General features: G+C 58.5%; 3 protein-coding genes across 5 annotated transcripts; all 3 read left to right on the top strand.

The window, feature by feature from the left end:
- The first annotated feature begins 4 nt into the window (after nt 1-4).
- On the top strand, nt 5-5,830 carry STX5 (syntaxin 5). Its single transcript, XM_073352089.1, has 11 exons — nt 5-94; nt 1,478-1,688; nt 1,790-1,860; nt 2,172-2,227; nt 2,613-2,683; nt 2,879-2,995; nt 3,195-3,251; nt 3,367-3,439; nt 3,670-3,770; nt 3,864-3,985; nt 4,249-5,830. Exons 2-11 carry the CDS (start codon nt 1,497-1,499, stop codon nt 4,406-4,408), a joined length of 1,020 nt encoding a protein of 339 aa, XP_073208190.1. The 5' UTR covers nt 5-94; nt 1,478-1,496; the 3' UTR covers nt 4,409-5,830.
- Nucleotides 5,831-6,773: 943 nt separating this feature from the next.
- Nucleotides 6,774-18,223, top strand: NXF1 (nuclear RNA export factor 1). 3 transcript variants are annotated; one of them, XM_073352079.2, is made up of 21 exons: nt 6,774-6,861; nt 9,031-9,244; nt 9,630-9,795; nt 10,135-10,218; nt 10,613-10,717; nt 11,045-11,125; nt 11,219-11,288; nt 11,394-11,482; nt 11,605-11,712; nt 11,803-11,912; nt 13,546-13,582; nt 13,672-13,740; nt 13,963-14,018; nt 14,209-14,316; nt 14,792-14,850; nt 15,190-15,305; nt 15,551-15,593; nt 15,729-15,801; nt 16,312-16,494; nt 16,583-16,643; nt 17,079-18,223. In XM_073352079.2, exons 2-21 carry the CDS (start codon nt 9,117-9,119, stop codon nt 17,115-17,117), a joined length of 1,785 nt encoding a protein of 594 aa, XP_073208180.1. In that variant the 5' UTR covers nt 6,774-6,861; nt 9,031-9,116; the 3' UTR covers nt 17,118-18,223. The 3 variants fall into 3 exon arrangements, with proteins under 3 accessions (XP_073208180.1, XP_073208182.1, XP_073208179.1); XM_073352078.2 differs by lacking the exon at nt 6,774-6,861 and adding an exon at nt 8,227-8,411; XM_073352081.2 differs by lacking the exons at nt 6,774-6,861; nt 15,729-15,801; nt 16,583-16,643; nt 17,079-18,223 and adding an exon at nt 8,226-8,411 and having other exon boundaries at nt 16,312-16,416.
- Nucleotides 18,224-18,669: 446 nt separating this feature from the next.
- Nucleotides 18,670-20,192, top strand: TMEM223 (transmembrane protein 223). The gene is made up of 2 exons (XM_073352090.1): nt 18,670-19,102; nt 19,670-20,192. The coding sequence occupies exons 1-2, from the start codon at nt 18,724-18,726 to the stop codon at nt 19,960-19,962; spliced, it is 672 nt and encodes a 223-aa protein (XP_073208191.1). The 5' UTR covers nt 18,670-18,723; the 3' UTR covers nt 19,963-20,192.
- Nucleotides 20,193-20,440: the final 248 nt, after the last annotated feature.

Raw genomic sequence — 20,440 nt, 5'->3', positions numbered from 1 at the left:
GTGCTGACGCGTTACGTGAGGCGTACGTGGCAGTGACGTTGTACCCGGCCGGTGGGGTCTAGGTTGCAACGACCAGAGATAGATCCGCGTCTCGGTGAGTCGGGAGGCGGGACTGGGGCCCCCAAACCCTTTCCCCCTCGGGCAGGGGTGGGCCCAGATGGGGCAGCCCCCGCCCCTGCGTGTTCCCTCCAGGGGCCCCCCGGCTCCCCCTCCCCCCGCTCTGTGCTCCCAAAGGGGCCCCCCCGGCTCCCCCTCCCCCCCGCTCTGTGCTCCCCACACGGTCCGTCTCCCTCTTTCAGGGTCTGCCCCCGGCTGATCCTTACAGCATTACTTCTCCCTGCTCCCCCACCCCGCGGAGTCTTGTCCCCAGCTCAGAGCCCCCTGCCCAGGCCCCCTGCTCTGGGGCCCAGTGGGTTAGGGCGGGGGGCTGGGAGCCAGGACTCCTGGGTTCTCTCTCTGGCTCTGCCACCTAGCCGTTATTTGCTGTTTTGTGGAAGTCGCTCCCCGCACCGCCGCTCTGTGCCTCACTTCCCTTCTCTGTTTAGTGGGGTTTGCGACACTGAGTGGTTTGCAGAGAGGGGGCTGTGGGGCAGCGCTCAGCAAGTGGCCTGAAAAAGGGGGGTATACAGGGGTAGTCAATAGCCTGACCGTGGGTCAAATCTGGACCACCAGGCACTTTTGAACGGACCACAAAATCTTTTTATTTATCTGTTATAATCACTATAGTTATTGCAATGTGAAAAATGTTTCTCTGAAGTCTGGACTTGACTATAGCTTGAGCAAGAAACGTGGACCTTGACGAAAAATAGTTGACTACTCCAACATATGGACAGAGGGAACCAAGTGCCTTCAGTATTTATTTACTTTGGGCTCTGTTGGGGAGTCTAGCTCCCAGTCCCGCCCCCTTCCTGCCTCTGTTTGTATGGAACTGTAATCCAAATGGCCTGATCCTGACACTGGCTCCTGCTGCAACCATCTCTGTCACTCAGTGTTGTATTGTCTGTATGGGGCTTGGCTGGGGCTGCTCACATGGGGACTGGACCTCACTGAAACCTGGGGCAAGATAACACAGATACCTCTGGGGGGCTTCTGCAGCTGTGCAGTGGAGCAGGGGGTCTCTCCCTGCTGTACATGCCTGGCTCTTCCCTTGCACTCTGGGCATCACAAAGCATTCTCCTCTCTGAACTGCAGATGAACTGCTGGGGAAGCCCTTTACATCCTCCTCTGAGCTCCTAGGAGCCTGGACCCCTGTCTGGATCTTGCGTCAGGGCAGCTCCTGCATGGGCAGGCAGGGGTGTCTAGGAGCTGCCTGACTGCCTTGCTGCAGTGAGAGATGTATGGACCAGAGGAGGTGATGTGATAGTGATTGTGCTTGAGGAGTGGGGGAGGGACAAAGGGTTAATAGGGACAGGTGAGAGGGGTGTTTGTTCTCTGCCATTAACCAAGCCCCTGAGCCTATGGTCTCCCCTCTCCGTAGCGCCAGGTTATGAGCCTCAATGAATACGAGAAAACGCCACGGCTCTAAGAACACGGATCAGGGTGTTTATCTGGGACCTTCGCAGATACAGGAGCTGCCCCCGCCTGCTGCCACCACTGTTGCCTCCTCCCTGTCATTCCCAGACACTATGTCGTGTCGTGATCGTACCCAGGAGTTCCTTTCCGCCTGCAAGTCCTTGCAGAGCAGACAGGTGAGTCCTTGTTTCCTGTGGGGTGTCAGGCCCACGCCTTCCTAGTATGAGGGATGCTCAGCCCCAGAACACCTGAGTTCAGTCTCTCTTTCTCCTTTCAGAATGGGCTACAGCTGAACAAACCCACTCTGAATGCCATGCGCCAGAGGAGCGAATTCACCGTCATAGCCAAGTGAGTGGGGCCAGAGTGACCTGGTCCTGGAGGAGGGCTGGGCCAGTCAAGGCTTGGGGAGGGGGCTCAGCAGCTGGATAACCTGGGAGTATGTGGTGCTGGCTCAGGATCAATGGGCAAGGAAGGAACCTTGTGGGACGGTAAGGCAGGCCGCCTGGCCTAGAATGGGGTTGGGAGGGAGTTGTCCTGGAGGTCAGGGCTGGGGTAATAAGGGAGTGCCCTGCTGGTGTGTTTAGTGAGCAGGCCCCAACTAGGGGAGCACAGACCCTACCCCACCCTTTACTTTGGTCTTCTGTTCTACCTCCACCCAGGCGCATCGGGAAAGATCTCAGCAACACCTTTGCCAAGCTGGAGAAGCTGACCATCTGTGAGTGGGGAGAGAGGGAGGGTAGGAGGGGACTGCCTGGGGGTATGGGCTCACACATGGAGGGGCTACTGATGGCACTGGGGCTTAACATGGCTTCTCGCCTCTTTATAACCATTGTGATCTAGAGACACAGACTTGTCTCACTCAGCTGGGATGGGCTATGGGGCTGCTGGGGAGCAGTGAGGGAGGGTAATTGGTACTGCACCTGCATGTGTGCGGGGCTGTTAGCTCTGATCCTGGGGGCCATGATAAAGCAGGGCACTTGCAGTGGAGGGAAGAAGCCGAGACTCCTGTGAGCTGGCCTTGGGGTTGTCCCCATCCCCACTGCCTGCCAGGTGGGTTGGCCTCACAGAGGACACACCTTGACCTCGCCCTCTGTCCCCAGTGGCTAAGCGGAAGTCCCTGTTTGACGACAAGGCGGTGGAGATAGAGGAGCTGACGTACATCATCAAACAGGTTAGTGTAAGCTAGGCTAGCATCTCCTGATGGCTGAGACAGAGGTGACCTCTTTATTTGGGAGGTGGGGTGGGCAGGAATGAAAGGATCCAGAGCCTGTGAACAGCAGCCCCAGCTGGGTGGGAGCCAAAGGGCAGCTGGGATCGGGTAGGGGTGTGGGCCTCAACTGAGACTGGAGCAATTTCCCTCCCCCAGGACATCAACAGCCTGAACAAGCAGATTGCCCAGCTGCAGGATTTTGTGCGGGCCAAGGGCAGCCAGAGCGGGCGGCACGTGCAGACCCACTCCAACACCATCGTGGTGTCGCTGCAGGTGAGGGGGAGTGGAGCCGCTAGAGACAGACATGGGGAGTGGGTGGCGCTCGCAGCTGATGAGGGAAATGGGGTGGCTCTGAGCTGATGGAGGGGGAATGGATTGTGGAGGGGGCTGTGGTTTTGAGCTGGATGTGGGAATAGTTGAGTCAGGGCCCTGCTCCCAGCTGCCTTTTGACCTTTCACTTCCTCCCTTTCAGTCCAAACTGGCCTCAATGTCCAATGACTTCAAGTCAGTGCTGGAGGTGAGAACGGAGGTAAGATCTGAGTGCGTCTCCTGTCCGTCCGTCCCCCCCCATGGGGAGAAGTAGCATACCGAGACCCCGCCTTCCCCCATCTAACCCCAGCTCCGATCTCTCCTTGCTCCCCTAGAACCTGAAGCAGCAGCGGAGCCGACGTGAGCACTTCTCCCGCACCCCAGTGCCCCTTGCTGCCAGCAACCTGGGTGAGTCCAGAGCCCCTTGTCTTGGGAGGATGCTTGGGGGAGGGGGTTGGCGCACCCTGTGCGGGGGCATAGCGTTCATCTTCTAGGGAAGGGAGACCAGTAGGTAACTTCCTGTGTGGAGGCAGGGCTAGCCCTCCCCTCTCTGGGAGCCTGGAGTACAGAGGCCTGGGGCTCGGCTGTGGGGCTCCCCAGTCTCCGGCAGCCCTGACTGCACTGGCGTCTCTCTGCAGGCGGCTCCGCGATGCTGCAGGATGAACCCCGGCGGGCGGGGGATGTGGCCATTGACATGGACAGCCGGACAAGCCAGCAGCTGCAGTTGATTGACGAACAGGTGCTGGTAGGGGGAGATGGGGAGGACTGTTCCAGAGACAGGATGTGGGGGATGAGGGCTGCCCCAGGCACTGACTCCCCTTTGCCTCTGTAGGATTCGTATATCCAGAGCCGGGCGGACACCATGCAGAACATTGAATCCACCATTGTGGAGCTGGGCTCCATCTTCCAGCAGCTGGCGCACATGGTTAAGGAGCAAGAGGAGACCATCCAGAGGTACCAACTTCATAGGCATGGCTGGGCAGCTTCTTGCTCACTTCTCTGCAGCCCTAATGGAGGGCTCATCCTCCATTCCTGAGGCTTGGAACCAGCTCCCCACACAGAACAGTGGCCATCTGTAGCTCACCCACGTGGGCCCTGGGGGCAAGCTTCATCTCTGCCACACACACAGCCTGGAGCTCATCCTCTGGGGCTAGGCCTGGTGGATGTGGCAGCCCAGGGGCCCTATCACTCAATTGTTTCCCCTCTCCCCTCCGCAGGATTGATGCCAATGTGGAGGATGCCCAGCTGAATGTGGAGGCTGCGCATTCTGAGATCCTCAAATACTTCCAGTCAGTTACCTCCAACCGCTGGCTCATGGTCAAGATCTTCCTCATCCTCATAGTCTTCTTCATCATCTTTGTGGTGTTCCTGGCCTGAGCTGTCCCCTTGCACCTGCCCTCCCCCAGCACTTGGAGACCCCGTCCTGTCTCTGGCGGAGCCACTTGTGGACATGTATGCACTGGACTCTTAGTTCTCACCCAGGTGGGGCAGCCTGGTGCCAGAGGGGCTCTCCCTCCTCATGATGTGACCTGTGCACTCTGCTACAGCTCCGGGAACCCCCAGGCTGGACGTCCCAGGACTGAGTGAGGGCAGGCAGGTGCCTCGGTTTCCATGTATGATAGCGCCAGGACTCTGCAGCAAAGGGTGCTGACACCAGTGTTGGAGGAACCTCTAGTGTTGGGACTCTCACCAGAGCCCACCTCACACCTCGTGTGGGGCTTCCCCTCCCCCTATCCTGCTCAGGGGCTCACCAGCTGTCTGCAGCCAGGACTAACTTCCCCCACCCCAGCACTCATCACCTAGCAGCTCTCTGGTGTGCATGGGGAAGGGGTTGCCCCCTGGACGTGCCTTCGCCAGCCCCGTGGGGCATTTGGCTGAGTGACAGGTTAGCCCTGTGCCCCCCATCCTAGTTTTATTTTGTGTATTTAAGTCTCATCCTTCTCCCATAGTTATGGGGCTGCCCCAAGCACAGAGTCCCCACTCTGCACCCCTCCGTGGCCACTTGGGCGCCACTGCAGCTGGGGCTGGCCCTGACAGTTGGTTAGGTCTGGCTGTGTGGCTGTCAGTGCAGAGGGAGAGGTGGGTGTCTCCCACCCCCACTGTTGCTCTGTTGCCTAAGTAGCACCACGCACTGGCCTTCCCCAGAGAAGCTCCTGCTGCCATAGGTGCTCTGAGCCCTGCGCTGATGGCCCACTCTGGGAGGGGGGCGGCCAGCGCTGGGCTCCTTGCACCTGAGCTGTGATTATGGCGGGGGCGGCAGAGCTCAGTCCCCTCCACTCTGCTCCCTGCAGTGAGCTGTGTGTGGCTCCTTCCCTTAACATCGTAGGAGGTGCTAGGCCATGGTGCCCCCCTCACCATCTCTCTATGGTCTTGCTAAACCCCAACCCCTTATGAGGTGATACCCCTTCCCCCAGCAGAGTGGGGAGGGGCAGGGGCCTTATTCCTCCCCCTGCTGGCACTCTTGCACAATGTCCTGTCCAATGGTTTATGTAAATAACGCTGCCCTGGCCTAGCCCAGGGCCCTTGGGGTCTGATCATGGTGGCTGCGATGACCCCTGGTCATGACCCTGCTGTGACCTCAGCTCCCCTTCACCCCCAGGATTCTTCCCCACAATCACCTGTCTTAACATTCCAATGTGGGTGCTGCCCCCTCTAGCTAATGAGAGCCCCTTTGCAGTCAGGTGATGGGGGAGACACAGACCTGTGGAGAAGAGGAGGGGTGTAACCTGCCCCTTCCTGGCTGGGAGGAGTGAGCGCAGAGTCAGTCTGGAAAGAAATTAAAGCTTGACTGTAACCCCAGCCTGCTGCCAGCCATATGTCTCCTGCGGGCTGGGCCCTGGGGATGGCACGGGGCTGTGGGGAGGGATGCCACTCTTGTCCTGGGTGGGGAGACCAGGGGGTCATGTCCACAGGCCCAGCTGCCTCCCTGAGGTCTCTGCGCTCTGGTCTCCTCCTACCTGGAAAGCTGCTGGGAGTGACCTGCTGGTTCCTGGGCTGAGCCTGCTCCTTGCACCTCTGAGCTGGTAACCAGCTGGCCAGCTTCCCTCTTGCATTGAGGAGTTGGACTGTGTCCTCTGTCCGAGAAAAGTGGAAATGGGAGAGACTGGGGCCACGCAGCCCCCTGCAGCTGCACTGAGGTCAGTCTGCGCTGCCCTACCACGTGGGTCAGCTGGGTCTGATCCTCTGGGGTTTGGATGGAAAGAGGGAGATTGGCCTGTGCTTGGCTGCTGCTTCCAGCTGGAACCTGCTGATTGCTGTCTAGGAGAGATGGCAGAGGGAGAGGAACACCAGGTCCTCACCTGGGCTGAGCTGACGGTGGTGGGGGGAGACTGTATATAAACCAGATGCTGGGATGGGGGCAACAGGGCTGCTGCAAATAGGATAATTTAATAAGTGCTGGAGGGGGTGCTGGGCACCAGCAGGGGGCCAGGCCTAGTGGCAGCAATTCAGTTTCTTCTCAGAGCATCAGGTATCACAACCAGGAAGGAGCAGACATGAAAGGAGAGACCCCTTGCAGGGGATGGGTGGAAGGTTCACGGAGAAGCTTACTCTGGTTCACTGAGAGGTTAATGTCCTGACAAGCCCCACAGTGCAAGGCAAAGTGGGTGCCATAGTTTCAGGGTAATTTCAACTGTATCCCCCCTGTGGTCCACTCAGGTCTCCAGCTTGTCCTGCTCCCTCCTCACTGGGGTTTTAAGGCTGCTCAGCCTTACACTGTGATATCTCCAGCAAGCCAGTTTGTCTTACAACCAGTGCCTGAGGACTATGACCAGCGCATTGCCAGCAATTACAAGTCACCATGCAGCTCTTTAAGCACATGTATTCTTAAGGTAAAAGCGTAACAGAGAACATCTTTTAAAAAAAGATCCTAGACTAGAGGCATGCTTATACTGGAGATCACCCATCTCTCTTATGGGGCCCCCAATCGGCTAAAGTCTTTCCAAATGTTCCACAAGGGTTGGGGTCCCCCCTCACTTAGACAGAAAGTCCTGTCTGTTTGCTGGATCAGAGAAATGGCCCTGCGTCAGTTTACCTTTGTAGAGCAAAACCCCTTTTGTTGTTGGTTCTCTGGAAAAACCAGATTGGACCAGATATTCAAACCTCCCCATGGGATTGTACCTCTCTGGAGGTGTTTACAACCTAAGCCTTAAGTAATTCATCTTAATCGCCCCCTGGGGTATTGGTTCCTGGACGAGCTGGGATAACCGTCCCCCCATGGAGTGCATACAGTTCCTGGCCCACAGTGATACATAAAGCATTAATGTGATATGGTCATTTAATATATTATGGTCCCAAAAGATACTGTCTGGGGCATGTTTTTGGGAAATGCCTGTTCTGGTTGTGGGATCTCTAGCAGTCTCAGGGCCCTGGAAAGTGTCCATCCCACCAGTTGCTCCTCTATAGGCTCAGTACCTCCCACTTTCCACCTCTAGTTCATTAGTTGGTCTGTGGTAGTGTGTGGGAACCCTAGTCCCAGGCCCTGTTGTGCTGGCACTGCAAAAACAGAGCACAGACAACCTGTGCCCCAAAGAGGTTGCAAATAGTGCCAATAAAGGGTTAAAAAAAAAAGTTGGCCCCCATAAAAATCACAAGATTTCTATTTTATAAAATGATCTGGGGAATTGATTTCTTTTTGGTCTGGTTCATAATGGTTTCCACCTGCTTGGGGCCTTCACATGGGTGGTCCCAGGGACCGAGGCCAATGGGGGCAGGAGAGGGCAGCTCTCTAAAGATGAAGCTGCAGCCACAAAATGTGGCCAAAGATCCCCTGGCGGGACTTGAACCCAGAACCTTGGGGGTGTGGGACAGGAGAAAAGGCAGATGATCTAGGTAGCTAGTGGTCCCACTGCTACATTCTCTGCTAGGATGCAACTTGAATGCAGATCCAATTGGGGATCCTGGCTGCCGGAGGTAAGACTCGAACCCACAAGCCAGGCAAAGCTCTGTCCCTAGGAATCTCTCCTTCCAGCAGCAGCTGATACTACAGAAAGGAAAGAGAGGGGGCTTTTGTGGGCATGCGCAGCGTTCTGAGCCGCGTTGAGCGTCGGCTTTTCTGAGCATGCGTAGTGTCTCCACCTCTTCGGGAACAAATAGGGGGAGGCGGAATTCAGCGCACGCGTAACTTCTCCCATCAGAAAGCGCCCGACGCTGCTAAATTACGCATGCGCTGTGCCTTCAATCGGGCCGCCCACCGCATGCGCACCTTCTGGAGAGGCTGTTTACGCATGCGCTTGGGCAGCGGAGCGGAGCTGAGCGGTGGAATCGTTGCCTGGTTCCCTCCGCTCGGCTAACTAGCGAGATTATCCTTCCCCTCCCCCGCCCAGCAGCGGCGCGCGGAGCCCCCCCTCGATGGCGGAGGAAGGGAAAGGGGGGTACAGTGGTGAGGGGGCTGGGTGACGCGGGCAGGCGGGAGGGGCTGTGGCTGAGGCCTTTGGGAGCTCTTGGGGGTGGCGTTTGGGAGGGCGGAGCCGTGGGGTCGGGTGGGGAGAGGGCTTGAGGGCGGTGCTGGTAGAGGTGGCTGCGGGGTGGTGCATTTGGGGTCTGGAGGGGAGAAGGTTGGAGGGTGGGGCTTGTGGAGGGGCCTCTGAGGGGGCGGGGCCTTCGGGGTCTGGAGGGGAGAGGGTTGGAGGGCGGGGCTTTGGGGGTGCGTTCTGGGGGGGGGTCTGTGCCGTCTCGGGGAGGGCCTGCGGAGTGCGGAGGGGATGCTGGCTGGAGGCTGTCTCTGTTGTGATCTAGTTCGGGCGTCCCTGTCTCCTGGGGAGTCCCTGTTCCCTATCTCCCAGCCCAGCTTGGGGGGAGGGCAGGGTGACGAGGGGCTCTGGGGGGATGGGTGCAGTGGAAATGCTGGGGGGTGTTGGGATCCCTGCGGAATGGACTGGGAAAGAGGTGGAGGCGACAGGAGGGTTAGGGGCTTAGTGTAGGCAGTTTGCCATGTGTCAAGCATTCAAAGAGGGAAGTCCCTGGATGGTGTCTGACGTTCCTTCTGCCCCTCTGCACAGAACATGATGACCGTGTGGGCGGCACAGGTGGTGGTGGGGGCTTCGCTGGGAGGAGGAGGAAAGGTCGGGGACCGTTCCGAGGCAAGATGTACAGTGAGGGGAACCACCGCTCGTGGAACCGGGGTGTAGCAGGTCCCAGCCCTTCTGGTCAGCTGGAGGAGGGTGATGGAGATGTTCCCATGAGCGATGCCCATGACAGTCTTCGAACCAGATAGTGAGTGAGAGGGGCTGTTGGGCATTGTGTGTGATGGAGTGGCTCAGGGTGGTGGGATGCCTTCTAGGGGATGCCCGTTTCAGTCAGGCTCCAAGGGGAGGGGACTGGTTGGCTCAGGGAGGCAGGGAATGGGATCTGGGGCCTCTTTTCTCTGGGGGGCACCAGCACCACTCCAACTCTTGACTGGGGAGCAGGGGAAAGCAGCGCTCTCACTGTGCTGTGGATAAATAGGGCCTCCATGTCTGGAGGTTGCTGCAGAGATTTTATTCCAATGCAGCGATGACCCCAGGGTTCAGTCAGGTGTTTCTGGTTCCCTTTAGCTTTCAAGGTATCCCCCTCTCCCCCCATCTTTAATGCTACGCGCTCGTGTTCCTCTGCTTCCCAGCGCTCCCTATGGGCCACGGCTGAATAGGCGAGGTGATGACTGGCACAGCCGGGGCCGGGGAAGTGCCACCAACATCCATGTCACAGTGAAACGAGATCTCACGCCCCAGGACCGGAGTAGCAGTGCCAGCCGCAACAGCAGCCGGAGGAGGTGGTACAAGGTCACAGTGAGTGCTGGAGGGTGAGGGAGGGAACAGGGAATTTGGCCAAGCCCCTACACCACAGCCCTGGCACATCCTGGTAACCCAAGGCACATCCCTTGCAGGTCACCTTGCTGTCCTGCCCCTCTGACTCAGTTTGTGAAGGGGGCATAATGTCCAGCCTGGCTGCCAGGTATCTGACCAGCAGGCAGCTCCCTGGGCAGTGGGGAAGGACCCTGTTGCTCATTGGTTGATGCTCCTGGTTCCTAACACACAGGGCTGCTCCCTAAGACCTCCCTAGTTCCCAGCCCCATAGTTTGCTGCCAGCTTACTGACATGCTACTTACAAGTGCCTTTTTTTCCTAGATTCCCTATGGAAAGAAGTATGACAAGTCATGGCTTCTGAGCTCGCTCCAGAACTTGTCCAGTGTCCCTTTTACTCCAGTGGAGGTGAGAGCTGCATTGAGATGTCATACAGGCTGTGAGCAGGGAGACAGAGTCAGCACTTCTGGGTTCTATCCCAGTTTCTGGGAAGGAAATGGAGTCTATTGAGTTAGAGCGGCGGGGGAGGGGACAGGGTTTCAATTACTAATTCTGGGAGGGAAGTAGAGTCTAGTGGTTGTAGCAGGGGGGCACTAGTAGTTAGGCCAGACTTCTGGGTGCTCTTCCTGGCTCTGGTACAGACTTGCTATGCAGGCTTGGGTGAGTCAGTCTCCCTGTGCCTCCACTTCCCTAGTGGAGCTGCGGGGATGGGAATGCCTGTAGGCAGGCGTAGCTCAGCCAGGTTCTTCCTGACAGGGCGGGGATACCAGGGCTCCTTGACTTGCTTGTCTTCTGCCCTCAGTTCCACTACGACCAAAGCCGGGCCTACTTCTATATTGAGGACATGACGACAGCCAATGCGCTCAAGCAGCTGTCCCGCAAGATCACAGATCGAGACAATTACAAGGTATGATTCTCCCTTCCCTGGGCCATTCTGTGTTTGGCACCTGGCTGGAAAGACTCCCATGGTGAGGGAGGGATGTAATGCCTAGAACTGGCCTTTTGCCTTCTTTCCCTGGGGGACCCCTTGGGCCTGGCCAGGTCTCTGCTCTTCTGGCTGGATTAAATAGGAGCATGTCCTGTGTCCGGTCCTCACATAGCCTGACAGACACATCTCTGCCTTGCATGGGCCCCCTCTGTGGCACCCCCCCTCCACCCTACCAGTACCCTGACATGGGCTTCCTGCCCAGCATTGGCTCTTGCCCCTCTGTGACCCAGCTTGCCTCTGTTCCAGGTGGTGTTAATTGTCAACCACTCATCTCCACCCCAGTCTGTCCAGAAGGAGCTGAAGCCAGAGGAGATTGAGCAGCTGAAAGTGAGTGGTGCAGGGTAGCTCTATTGTGCCCCCACTGGGCTCTGCAGGGTTTTGCAGCCAGTCCCCTCTAACCCATGGTCTCTGTACTTTCAGGTCACCATGAGTAAGAGATATGACGGGTCCCAGCAGGCCCTGGACCTGAAGAACCTTCGCACGGACCCAGGTGCGTGTTCTCCTGGCAGATGTGGGGAGCTGGTACCGAGGAAGTGGTGTTGAGGGAGCGGGTGGGTCCTTGGTGTGGGGTGCTTAGCCTGTGTGTTTCTTCCAGACCTGGTGGCACAGAACATTGATGTGGTTCTGAACCGGCGGAACTGCATGCAGGCCGTGCTGCAGATCATTGAAGAGAACATCCCGGAGGTGAGCTGGGGGCAGGCTTCCTGGAACCTCGGTCTGGGCACTCAGTGCCCTGCCACCAAACTGGGGATGGGTAGCTCTGCCTTGGACTCTCCTCTGACCCTCTGTCCCCTCTGCAATTGCAGCTGCTCTCACTGAATCTCACCAGCAACAAGCTGTACCAGTTGGATGACCTGGCGGAGCTGGCCCAGAAAGCCACCAATCTCAAGATCCTCAATCTGACCCGCAATGAGGTAGGCGCCGCCACCACCATCCCCGGTCTGGCCAACCCTCTGTGGCCTTGCGCTCATGCTCTGCCGCTCTGTTCTTTTTCCTTGCCACAGCTGAAGTCTGAGTGCGAGCTGGACAAGGTGAAGGGGCTCAAGCTGGAGGAGTTATGGTTGGATGGAAACCCTCTGTGCAACAATTTCCGGGACCAGTCCAACTACGTCAGGTCAGTGGCAGCTTCTGGGGCCTGTGGATCGCCTGGCCCCAATCACTTGGCCTCTCCCGCCCGGTGGGGGACAATGCAGTAGAACGAAGATGCCATCTACTTGCTGGGAGCTGGATCCCGGCTCCTCTTGCCAGTGGCCCTAGTGATGGTGTCTGTCTCCCTGCATCCCTCTCTGGTTGTGCTGAGGCTCTGGGCCCCCCTGGGCGCATGGGACCTGACTGCTGCATGGCTGATGATGTGGTTTTTATTTCAGCCAGTTCGGAGCCCTGTTCCCTTTCCCCACAATGCGCTCTACTCCCCTAAAGTAACAGCTAGACTTTGCCTGTACGCTGCTTTCCCCTCCCTCTCTCTCCCCATTCCTCCTCCCTCACCTTGGGCACTGGGACTCCAGGATGCACAGCCTCTTCTAGTATCCCTGTTCCCACATTGGCCATGGGAGAGCCACTGTCCCCACCTGCTCTCCCCAGTCGCACACAGGAGGGGCTTGTTGTCTTTGCCCCCTGATGGATGTTTAGGGGGATGCCCCCCCATATCGCTCTGCACCAAGCAGTCCCGGAGCTGCTGTGATTGCCAGTCCCTGCGCCCGCTGTTTGGCCCTCAACGATGGCTGGCTAGCCAGAGACGGGTAAGATTCCTCACGGAAGGAACAACCTAAGACAGGCACAGCCGTGCAGTGGCCAAACTAGACCGCACAGCGGTCAGCGCAGAGGGGTCCTTCCTGGTGTAAGGGCCTGGCACATGCTACGTTGTTCTCTCGTGCTCTCGGTGAGCAGCTGCACACAAGCCCATCAGTGGCCCCAGGTCCTGCCATGGCAGCAGGCATGGCTAGGACTGGCTCGGAGCAGGAGCAGGAGGCCCGGGCTTTCCATTGACCAGAATGCTGTGTTCTCACAGAGCGAGTCTCTCTCGAGCCTCTGCATCACCAATGCGTCTGGGGTAGGTGTGAGGAGCCATGCAGGGCAGGAAGAGGCTCTGCTCCTGGGCTCCCGGATCCCTTTTTCCTCCTGTTCTGTCCTCCTTTCCTCTGTGCCATTGCATCCCTCTCCTCTGTCGTTCCTGCCCTGCGTGCCATGGCATGGACATTAATTAGATCTGGGCCTTGATGCAGGAAGCTTCCCCCAGCTGTAAGTTGGTTGCAATGACGGCGACTCCATGATCAGTGGGAATCCATGTCCTCTCCCCCTGCCATCCTGCCCTTGTCTTCCCCTCCCCACCCCCACTCTCTCCTCACTGGAGAATAGCCGCATAGGTGAGTAAGAGCCAGGTAAGTGTGGAGCCCTTCAGCCATGCGGCACCAGCCCCATAGTGTTCCTGGGCCTGTAATTCTGCCAAGGCTCCAAGATCTGGAGGGGGAAGATGTAGTAAAGCCTTGGTTTCTTTCCCTCCCCACCTTAGTGAAGAATCTTGGGGCATCTGCTCTGTCTCTGCCCTGCTGGGGTGAGAAGGGGGTGCTGCATTGGGTAAGGGGAGTGCGGTGGGCACAGGGACAGCCCCTTTCTGTGGCCTGCAGAGTCAGTGCCAAGGGCATGGGGGGGTGGGTCCAAAGTGCTGGGTGGGGTCAGGGAGGGAAGGAGGCCCCATGGGGGCCAGGCTGGCCCCGCTGCCTCACTGATTCATGTCCCATTTTTGACAGCTCCATCCGACTGCGGTTCCCGAAGCTTCTGCGCTTGGTGAGTGATTTGCGCTAACTTGGGCTGCCCTGTTCAGGACCCATTGCTGGGGCACTCTCTGCTCACTGCTCTACCTTTGCTCTCTGCAGGACGGCCATGAGCTCCCCCCTCCTATTGTCTTTGATGTGGAAGCACCCACCACCCTCCCCCCCTGCAAGGTAAAGGGGCCAGGGAGTGGGGGATTTTAATCTAGGACACTAATCTGTCTGCCAGCAGATGAGGTGCTGGTGCTGGGCTGGGGAAGGCACTCTTGGGGTGTGGAGAAGGGATGGACTGTGAGCCAGGGCGCTAACCGCTCTGCCAGCAGGGCAAGGGCAAGGGTGTTTTGGGGGGAAGGGCTCCGAGCCAGGGTACTAACTGGAGCATTCTCTGACCCACAGGGCAGCTACTTCGGCTCGGATGACCTCAAGGTGCTGGTGCTGCGCTTCCTGCAGCAGTAAGTACTTTGATGTGGGGGGATGAGTTATTTTGGGAGCTAGAATGGAGGGGGATGTATGGGGAGGGGGCATATGGGTCATGTTCCAGAGTCACGGGCATAGGGCATTCAGGTGTGGGGAGAGCTCTGGGGCAGGGATAGTGTCCTAGCAGCACAGCTGCCCTTTGCTAACGCGCTCTCTCCCTGGCAGGTATTACTCTGTATATGACTCTGGCGACAGGCAGGGGCTGCTGGATGCCTATCACGATGGGGCCTGCTGTTCCCTCAGCATCCCATTCCTCTCGCAGAACCCCTCCAGGTGAGTCCACTAGGGGTTAGTCACTGCCCTCCCAAGGGACCGCAGGGCTGAGAATTCGGACGCCTGAGTTCTATCCCCGGCACAGGAGGGCTGTGAGGTCTATGGGGGTGGGGGGCTGGGAGTCAGGATTCTTGGGTACTATCCCCAGCTCTCATAGGTGAATGGTGTCTTCTGGCTAGAGCAGGGGGCTGGAAGCCTGGACTCTGGGTTCTATTTCTGGCTTGACCCCAACTCACGATGTCCCTTCAGGCAACTCCCTTCCCCTCTCTGTGCCCTGTTTTTTCTATGTTACATGGGGCTCACCCCTCCCCTGCCCAGTAGGGTGAGACTGCCTCTGTTCCCATTTGTGAAGTTCAGGGAGAGGCTAAGAGCCGGGTAAGAGGAAGATTTCCATTGCATTTTCCTGTGGGGCTGATGGGGCAGGAGCTACAGGGTACTGTTCTCCAGCTACTCACTGGGCATCTCTTCTCAACAGGAGCATCCTGAGTGAATACTTCAAGGGCAGCAGGAATGTGAAGAAACTCAAGGACCCCAGTAAGTGCTAGGGGGCTGCATCGATCACACTCAAAAGAGCAGTCCCCTCTTGGAGTGATCAGCTCAGGCTCTCTGCAGACTCAGGCAACATCACTGGGTCAGTTACACTAGAGGCAGCTCTAGCCCCTGTTTGAAGGATCAGCTCTGGCTGTTCAGACTGAGGCAGCGTTTTTGCATTGGTTACACTCAGGGTAGTTTCCCCGCCCCTCCCGCAAGTGACCAGCTCAGACTCCCTGCAGACTCCAGGTCTGGGTTTCTGTGCAGGGCACAAATGAGGTTGTGGTGCTGTGACTGGGTTGTCAGGCTGGCTGTGGTCTCACCTCCCCCTCCTTCCTCCAGCCCTGCGCTTCAAACTGCTCAAGCATACGAGGCTGAACGTGGTGGCCTTCCTCAACGAGCTGCCCAAGACCCAGCATGACATTAACTCCTTTGTGGTGGATGTCTGTGCACAGACGGTGAGTGCCTCTGTCCCGGGGTCCGGGTGGGCTGTGCTGTGATGGGGGGTTGAGGGGAAATGTCTCCACCTTGGGGGCAGGGCAAGCTGTGCTGTGAGGTGGGGCGAGAGAGTGCCCCTGGGGGCAGTGTGGGGGAGAGAGGGGGAGTGGTCGGGCAGTGGGGGGCAGCGTTGGCAGGTTCCCCTGGGCCATGGGCATGGTAGGGGAGTGGCAGTTCAGTGACATGACCCCCTCTCATATTGCAGAACACCCTGCTGTGCTTTGCTGTCCATGGAGTCTTCAAGGAAGGTGAGTGTCCAGAAGCCCCCTACCCTCCATTTCCAAGCTCCTCTCTGCACCTCTCCTTGCTAAAATCCCCTCACCCCTATGGCAGACCCCTTTCCCCATACCCACCTCACTGGGCTCTGTTCTCTCTGTGAGCAGTGGATGGCAAGTCCCGGGATGTGGTGAGAGGCTTCACCCGTATGTTCATTGCTGTGCCGGCTGGTATCACAGGGTAAGTGGGGGAAGGGGACACTGGGGACAGAACCCCGGGTGGGGGGGCAGCGGTATCCCCTTGGATGTGCACGGGTAGAACACGGGTCGATAGCCTGTCCCTCCCCCCACATGCCCAGGAGGGGAGATGGATGGGATTCCCCCCAGCAGTGCCTTACCCTTCCAGTGTATGTGTATGGCAGGTGGACCAATGGAGGGGGTTCCCCCTAGTTAGTACCTTCCCATCTCCCCCAGGAAGTGGGAGAGGGGGTAATGTATGGAGATCCTTTATCCTCACCCCAGGGTGTGGAGGGAGGAATGGGAATCCCCACATTCCCCTCCTTAGTTCTGGGCGGAGAAATCCCCCTAGTGCCCCTCCCCTCCTTTTAGGCTCTGTGGGTGGGGAAGAGATCTTCCCCTCACATGTGGGCTCTAAGTGGGGGATGGATGGGGATCCCCTGTGCCCCCAGGCTCTGGGGGAAGGAATGGATGAAGATCCCCCGCCAGTGCCTCGTTCTCCCTACCCCTTCAGGCTGTGCATCGTGAACGACCAGCTGTTTGTGCGCAAAGCGAACACGGAAGAGATCCGCAAGGCCTTCGTGATGCCAGCACCCACGCCCTCATCCAGCCCTGTGCCCACGCTGTCAGCTGAGCAGCAGGAGATGCTACAGGCCTTCGCCATGCAGTCTGGCATGAATGTTGAGTGGTCCCAAAAGTAAGTAGGCCTTGGGGAAGGTTGTGGGGAGGGTTGATGCTGCCACATAGCCCATCACTTGCTTGCTGACAGTGTCCCTCTGCCCTAGGTGCCTCCAGGACAATGACTGGGACTACAGCCAGGCAGCCCAGGTTTTCACCCAGCTCAAGGTGAGACAGTGCCTGGGCCTGACTCCATCCCTGGGGCCTGGGGTCAGAATCCTGCAACAGCGAGGGGGAGGGGAGGAGCCACGGGCATGTTCATTCCTCACCAGTGGCCTCAGTACTCAGAGATTGAGGGTGCCTTGACCCCTCTCTATCCCCACAAGGATCTTCTTTCCTAGGGCTGCCTTCCTCCAGGGGCCTGGCTCCATCATTCTCTGTTCCCAGGCACCTCATAGGCACAGGAAAGGACAGTCTTGTGGAGAAGGCACTGGGCTAGGAGTCAGGACTCCTGTGTCAACACTATCCCTGGCTCTGGGAGGGGAGTGGGGTCTAGTAGATTGGTGGGGGGCTCGGATGCAGGGGTTCTGTGCAGCCTCTCCATGGGCAATGAGGGCGTTGCAATGCCCAGAGTCCCAGTGTCTGGTTCTTGGTCTCTTTCAGACGGAGGGGAAGATCCCAGACGTGGCATTTCTCAAGTGAGCAGTGACCCTGCAGTTCCCCCACCACTGATGTTTTATTTTCCATGACAGTTTTTGTAAATAAATGAAAGTTTAAAATAACAAAGGTGGGGGCTCATCGCTGGGAGCAACCATGGGGCTTGGACTCTGAAGGGGGAGCCCCTGCAGCAGGCCCATGGAGCCAGGGGTGATACAGACAGTTCTGGCCATGCTGCCCTGCCTCCAGCCCCAGCCATTTCCAGCGGCAGTGGAAGCAAGACTGAGAAGCAGGTGGTGCTGGGGCACCCAGAAGCTTGGAGGACAGAGCCAGAATCCTTCCCCTCAGGCTTTTGGCCGGTAGGGGGAAAATGACTTTTTTTGGTATGTTTTAAAACAAGCAGTCTTGTGAGTGGCTTCAGTGAGTTGGGCTAGGTGTACCGCTTATAGGCCCTGCGCTTTCCTAGCAGATGAGCCAAGTTGCCCTCAGACTTCAACCCTGTGGTGTTCACAGTCCCTAGCACCCCCCACCCCCTAAATGGACTTGTACTCTTCTCTGGGGAAAGGCAGTCCCAAGGGCCCTGGAGCCATCTCCCTGAGAACATGCCTCATGCATGCTGAGATTGAGAGATGGAGAGAGGAGCTGCCAGGTCCTGGCAGGCCTTTGCCACCTGCCTGCTCTCTATTGCAGCAGCTGCTGTGTGGGTACATGGGACACAGCCCCAGGAAGCTGACATGGCTTCCCTTAGGGTGCTGATGGGATTGTGGGGTTGTGTGGGATCTGGAGCGGTTGGTGCTCTCAGCTAAGGAGCAATGGGGTTGTCATTGGCTATGCTCTCCCCTGTTCCCCACCCTGGAGCTAGGGGCAGAGTGTGGGGCTGCAAGATTCCTATGTGCCAGGGCAGCACTGGAGTAGCAGGCGCCAGGGGTTTTCCTACACCCAGGGGGAAGGTACTGCCTTAGCCCTCGAGGGGCTGCCAGCAGTGCTTGCAGCACTCCTTCCTGCTTGTACATCTGTGCTGTACAATCACCCCCTAAATCTTTGGGCTGAAGCAGAATGTTGCAGGGCAGAGCTGGGCACCACTGCCCTCTGTTTCTCTGTGGCTGTATGTGCTAGGACCTGCGTGTTCAATAAAGTGGTGTTTGTTAGAATCTCGGCTGAAGGCTCTGTTGGATACATTCCCTCCTGTTCCCCAGTCCCTCCTCTAGGGCCTCTCCACGTTGCCCCCCAATCCAAGTACCATCCCTTCCAGGTCCTCTCCCCAGCCCAGTCCCCCCCTCCCCTCCCTCCAACATTCCCCTCCAGTCCCTGTCATCCACTCCCCCCTGCCAGTCCCCCCTTCTCCATATTACCCCCCAATACCACTACCATTCCTTCCAGGTCATCTTCCCCCCTCCCCCATCCCAGTTGCTTCCCCAGCCCCTCTCTACATTCCTCTCAGTCCCTCCACCCTTCCATGCTCTCTCCACATTCCGTCCTGGCGGGGTGGCTTCCCCCCCCCACCCCCCCCAGCACAGCGATCCCCCAGTGTAAGAAGGCGCTGCGGGTAAGGGGGAGGAGCCTCCTGCCCCTACGCAGAAGCACCAAGTTCCTATTTGAGAGAAGTCGTGATGACTACAAGTCCCAGGCGCCCCCGCGCTCCGGCGGAGAGATGGCGGGGGCCGGGCAGCTGCGGCTGTGGGGACTGCGCTGCTGCACGTGGGGAACGGGGGGCCCCTGGGCCCGGCTCAGCGGTGCGCGGGGCTTGGCAGGCCCAGCGCGCGGGGCGTCCCCCCTGGACACGCACGTGCCCCGGGACCTGCTGCTGTTCCGGCACGAGCGGGGCCGCTTCTTCCGCCTGCTCGGGCTGTTCTGCGCGGGGCAGTTCGCGTTCTGGGCGTACCTGGCGCACTTCGCCTTCAGCGCGCTGCGGCCCGCGGGGCGGCCCGCGGCCAGCGCCCGGCCCGCGCCCACCCTGCCCGGTGGGGCCTCGATCAACCCGGCCTCCAACAAGTGGCGCTACGGATTCACCGTGTCCTGTCTGACCGTGGGTGAGAGCCGGGAGCGGGCCCGAGCCGGAGCGGGCCCCGGGGAGAGAGGGGTGTGGGGACCAGGGGTTTCCCACCCAGCATCTAGGGCAGCACAGCACTCAGGCGCGGGGAACTGGTGATTCCAGTCCTTGCATCCTGGGGAAGCATGAACCGAAGACACTGGTAATGGGATTCTCCCCTCTCTCCGCAGGGAGAGAGTCTGCCCCGGGGAAGGTGGTCAGTGACAGGGAGCTGGGTCTGAGTCCGGTTCATTGCCCTGGGGAAGAGGGATCTGGGACCTGAGCCTGGTTCCACCCCGCAGCTGGGCCTGGGCCACCTGGAGCAGCTGAGTGGAATCAGGCTTCTGAAACTCAGAGCCAAATCCTGCTGCTGGGAGATGGGGAGGCTGTACCCCCAGCCTTGCTGATGTCCCTCGTTTCTAATCTGCGGCCCCCTGGTATCCCAGCCTTGGGTTTCCCCCCCCGAGTTTTGCCAGTGCCTTCCAACCCACAGCCCCCTACTAGCCCAGTCTGGGTATGGTGGATGGCATCTGGGCGTTTCATTTCCTCTCTTTCTCCCCCATCCCAGGTTCACTGATCGTGGCTGCCAGCTTCATGTATTCACGCCGTTCGGTGTGGCAGGTTGTGCTGCGCCAGGGGGGACGGGATGTGACCCTCAGCACCTACTACCCCTTCGGGCTGAGCTCGTCTTTCACAGTGCCCCTGCGCCAGGTCTCCTGCATGGCCCATCGTTCTGAGGTGCCTGCCATGATTCCTCTCAAGGTCAAGGGGCGGCCCTTTTACTTCCTGCTGGACAAGCAGGGCCAGGTCTACAACCCCCAGCTTTTTGACCTCACCGTGGGGGCTTACAGGAAGCTGTGATTGGGGGAATGAGGATGCTTCCCGCTGCTGGAGGATCCTGGGGGGTTGCCGCTGGACAGTTAGAGAAGAGTCCCCAGATTGGGGGCAATGGACAGATTCACACCACACCACCCCCACCAACCTCCTGCCTTTCCCCAAGGACAGCAGGGCCCAGCCCCATTGAGGAGGGTACTATGGCTTGGTAGGATGGGGCTCCAATTGTGTGCTTTTGAAATAAAAGTGAAACTGTGGAGCAGCTGCTGTGAACTTCCTGCCAGCCATGAGTATCTGGAGCTGGCAGGGTTGGGAGGTGGTGGTCATGTGCAAGGAAGCTGATAAAGAAGCAGTGGACTGGGGATACTAGGGTGGAAAGGATCAATGGGGAAGGGGAGGCATGCACCATGGTGGACCTGTGACTCAGAGTGCGGGATTTCATGCTGGAGAGGGTCTGAGCTAGGGAAGCATTTGTGCAGGGGAATCTGAGCCTGTGACACCCCCC

The sequence above is a fragment of the Lepidochelys kempii genome, chromosome 7, assembly GCF_965140285.1.
Source record: "Lepidochelys kempii isolate rLepKem1 chromosome 7, rLepKem1.hap1, whole genome shotgun sequence".
NCBI lineage: Eukaryota > Metazoa > Chordata > Testudines > Cheloniidae > Lepidochelys > Lepidochelys kempii.
This window is presented reverse-complemented; position numbering and strand designations above follow the sequence as displayed.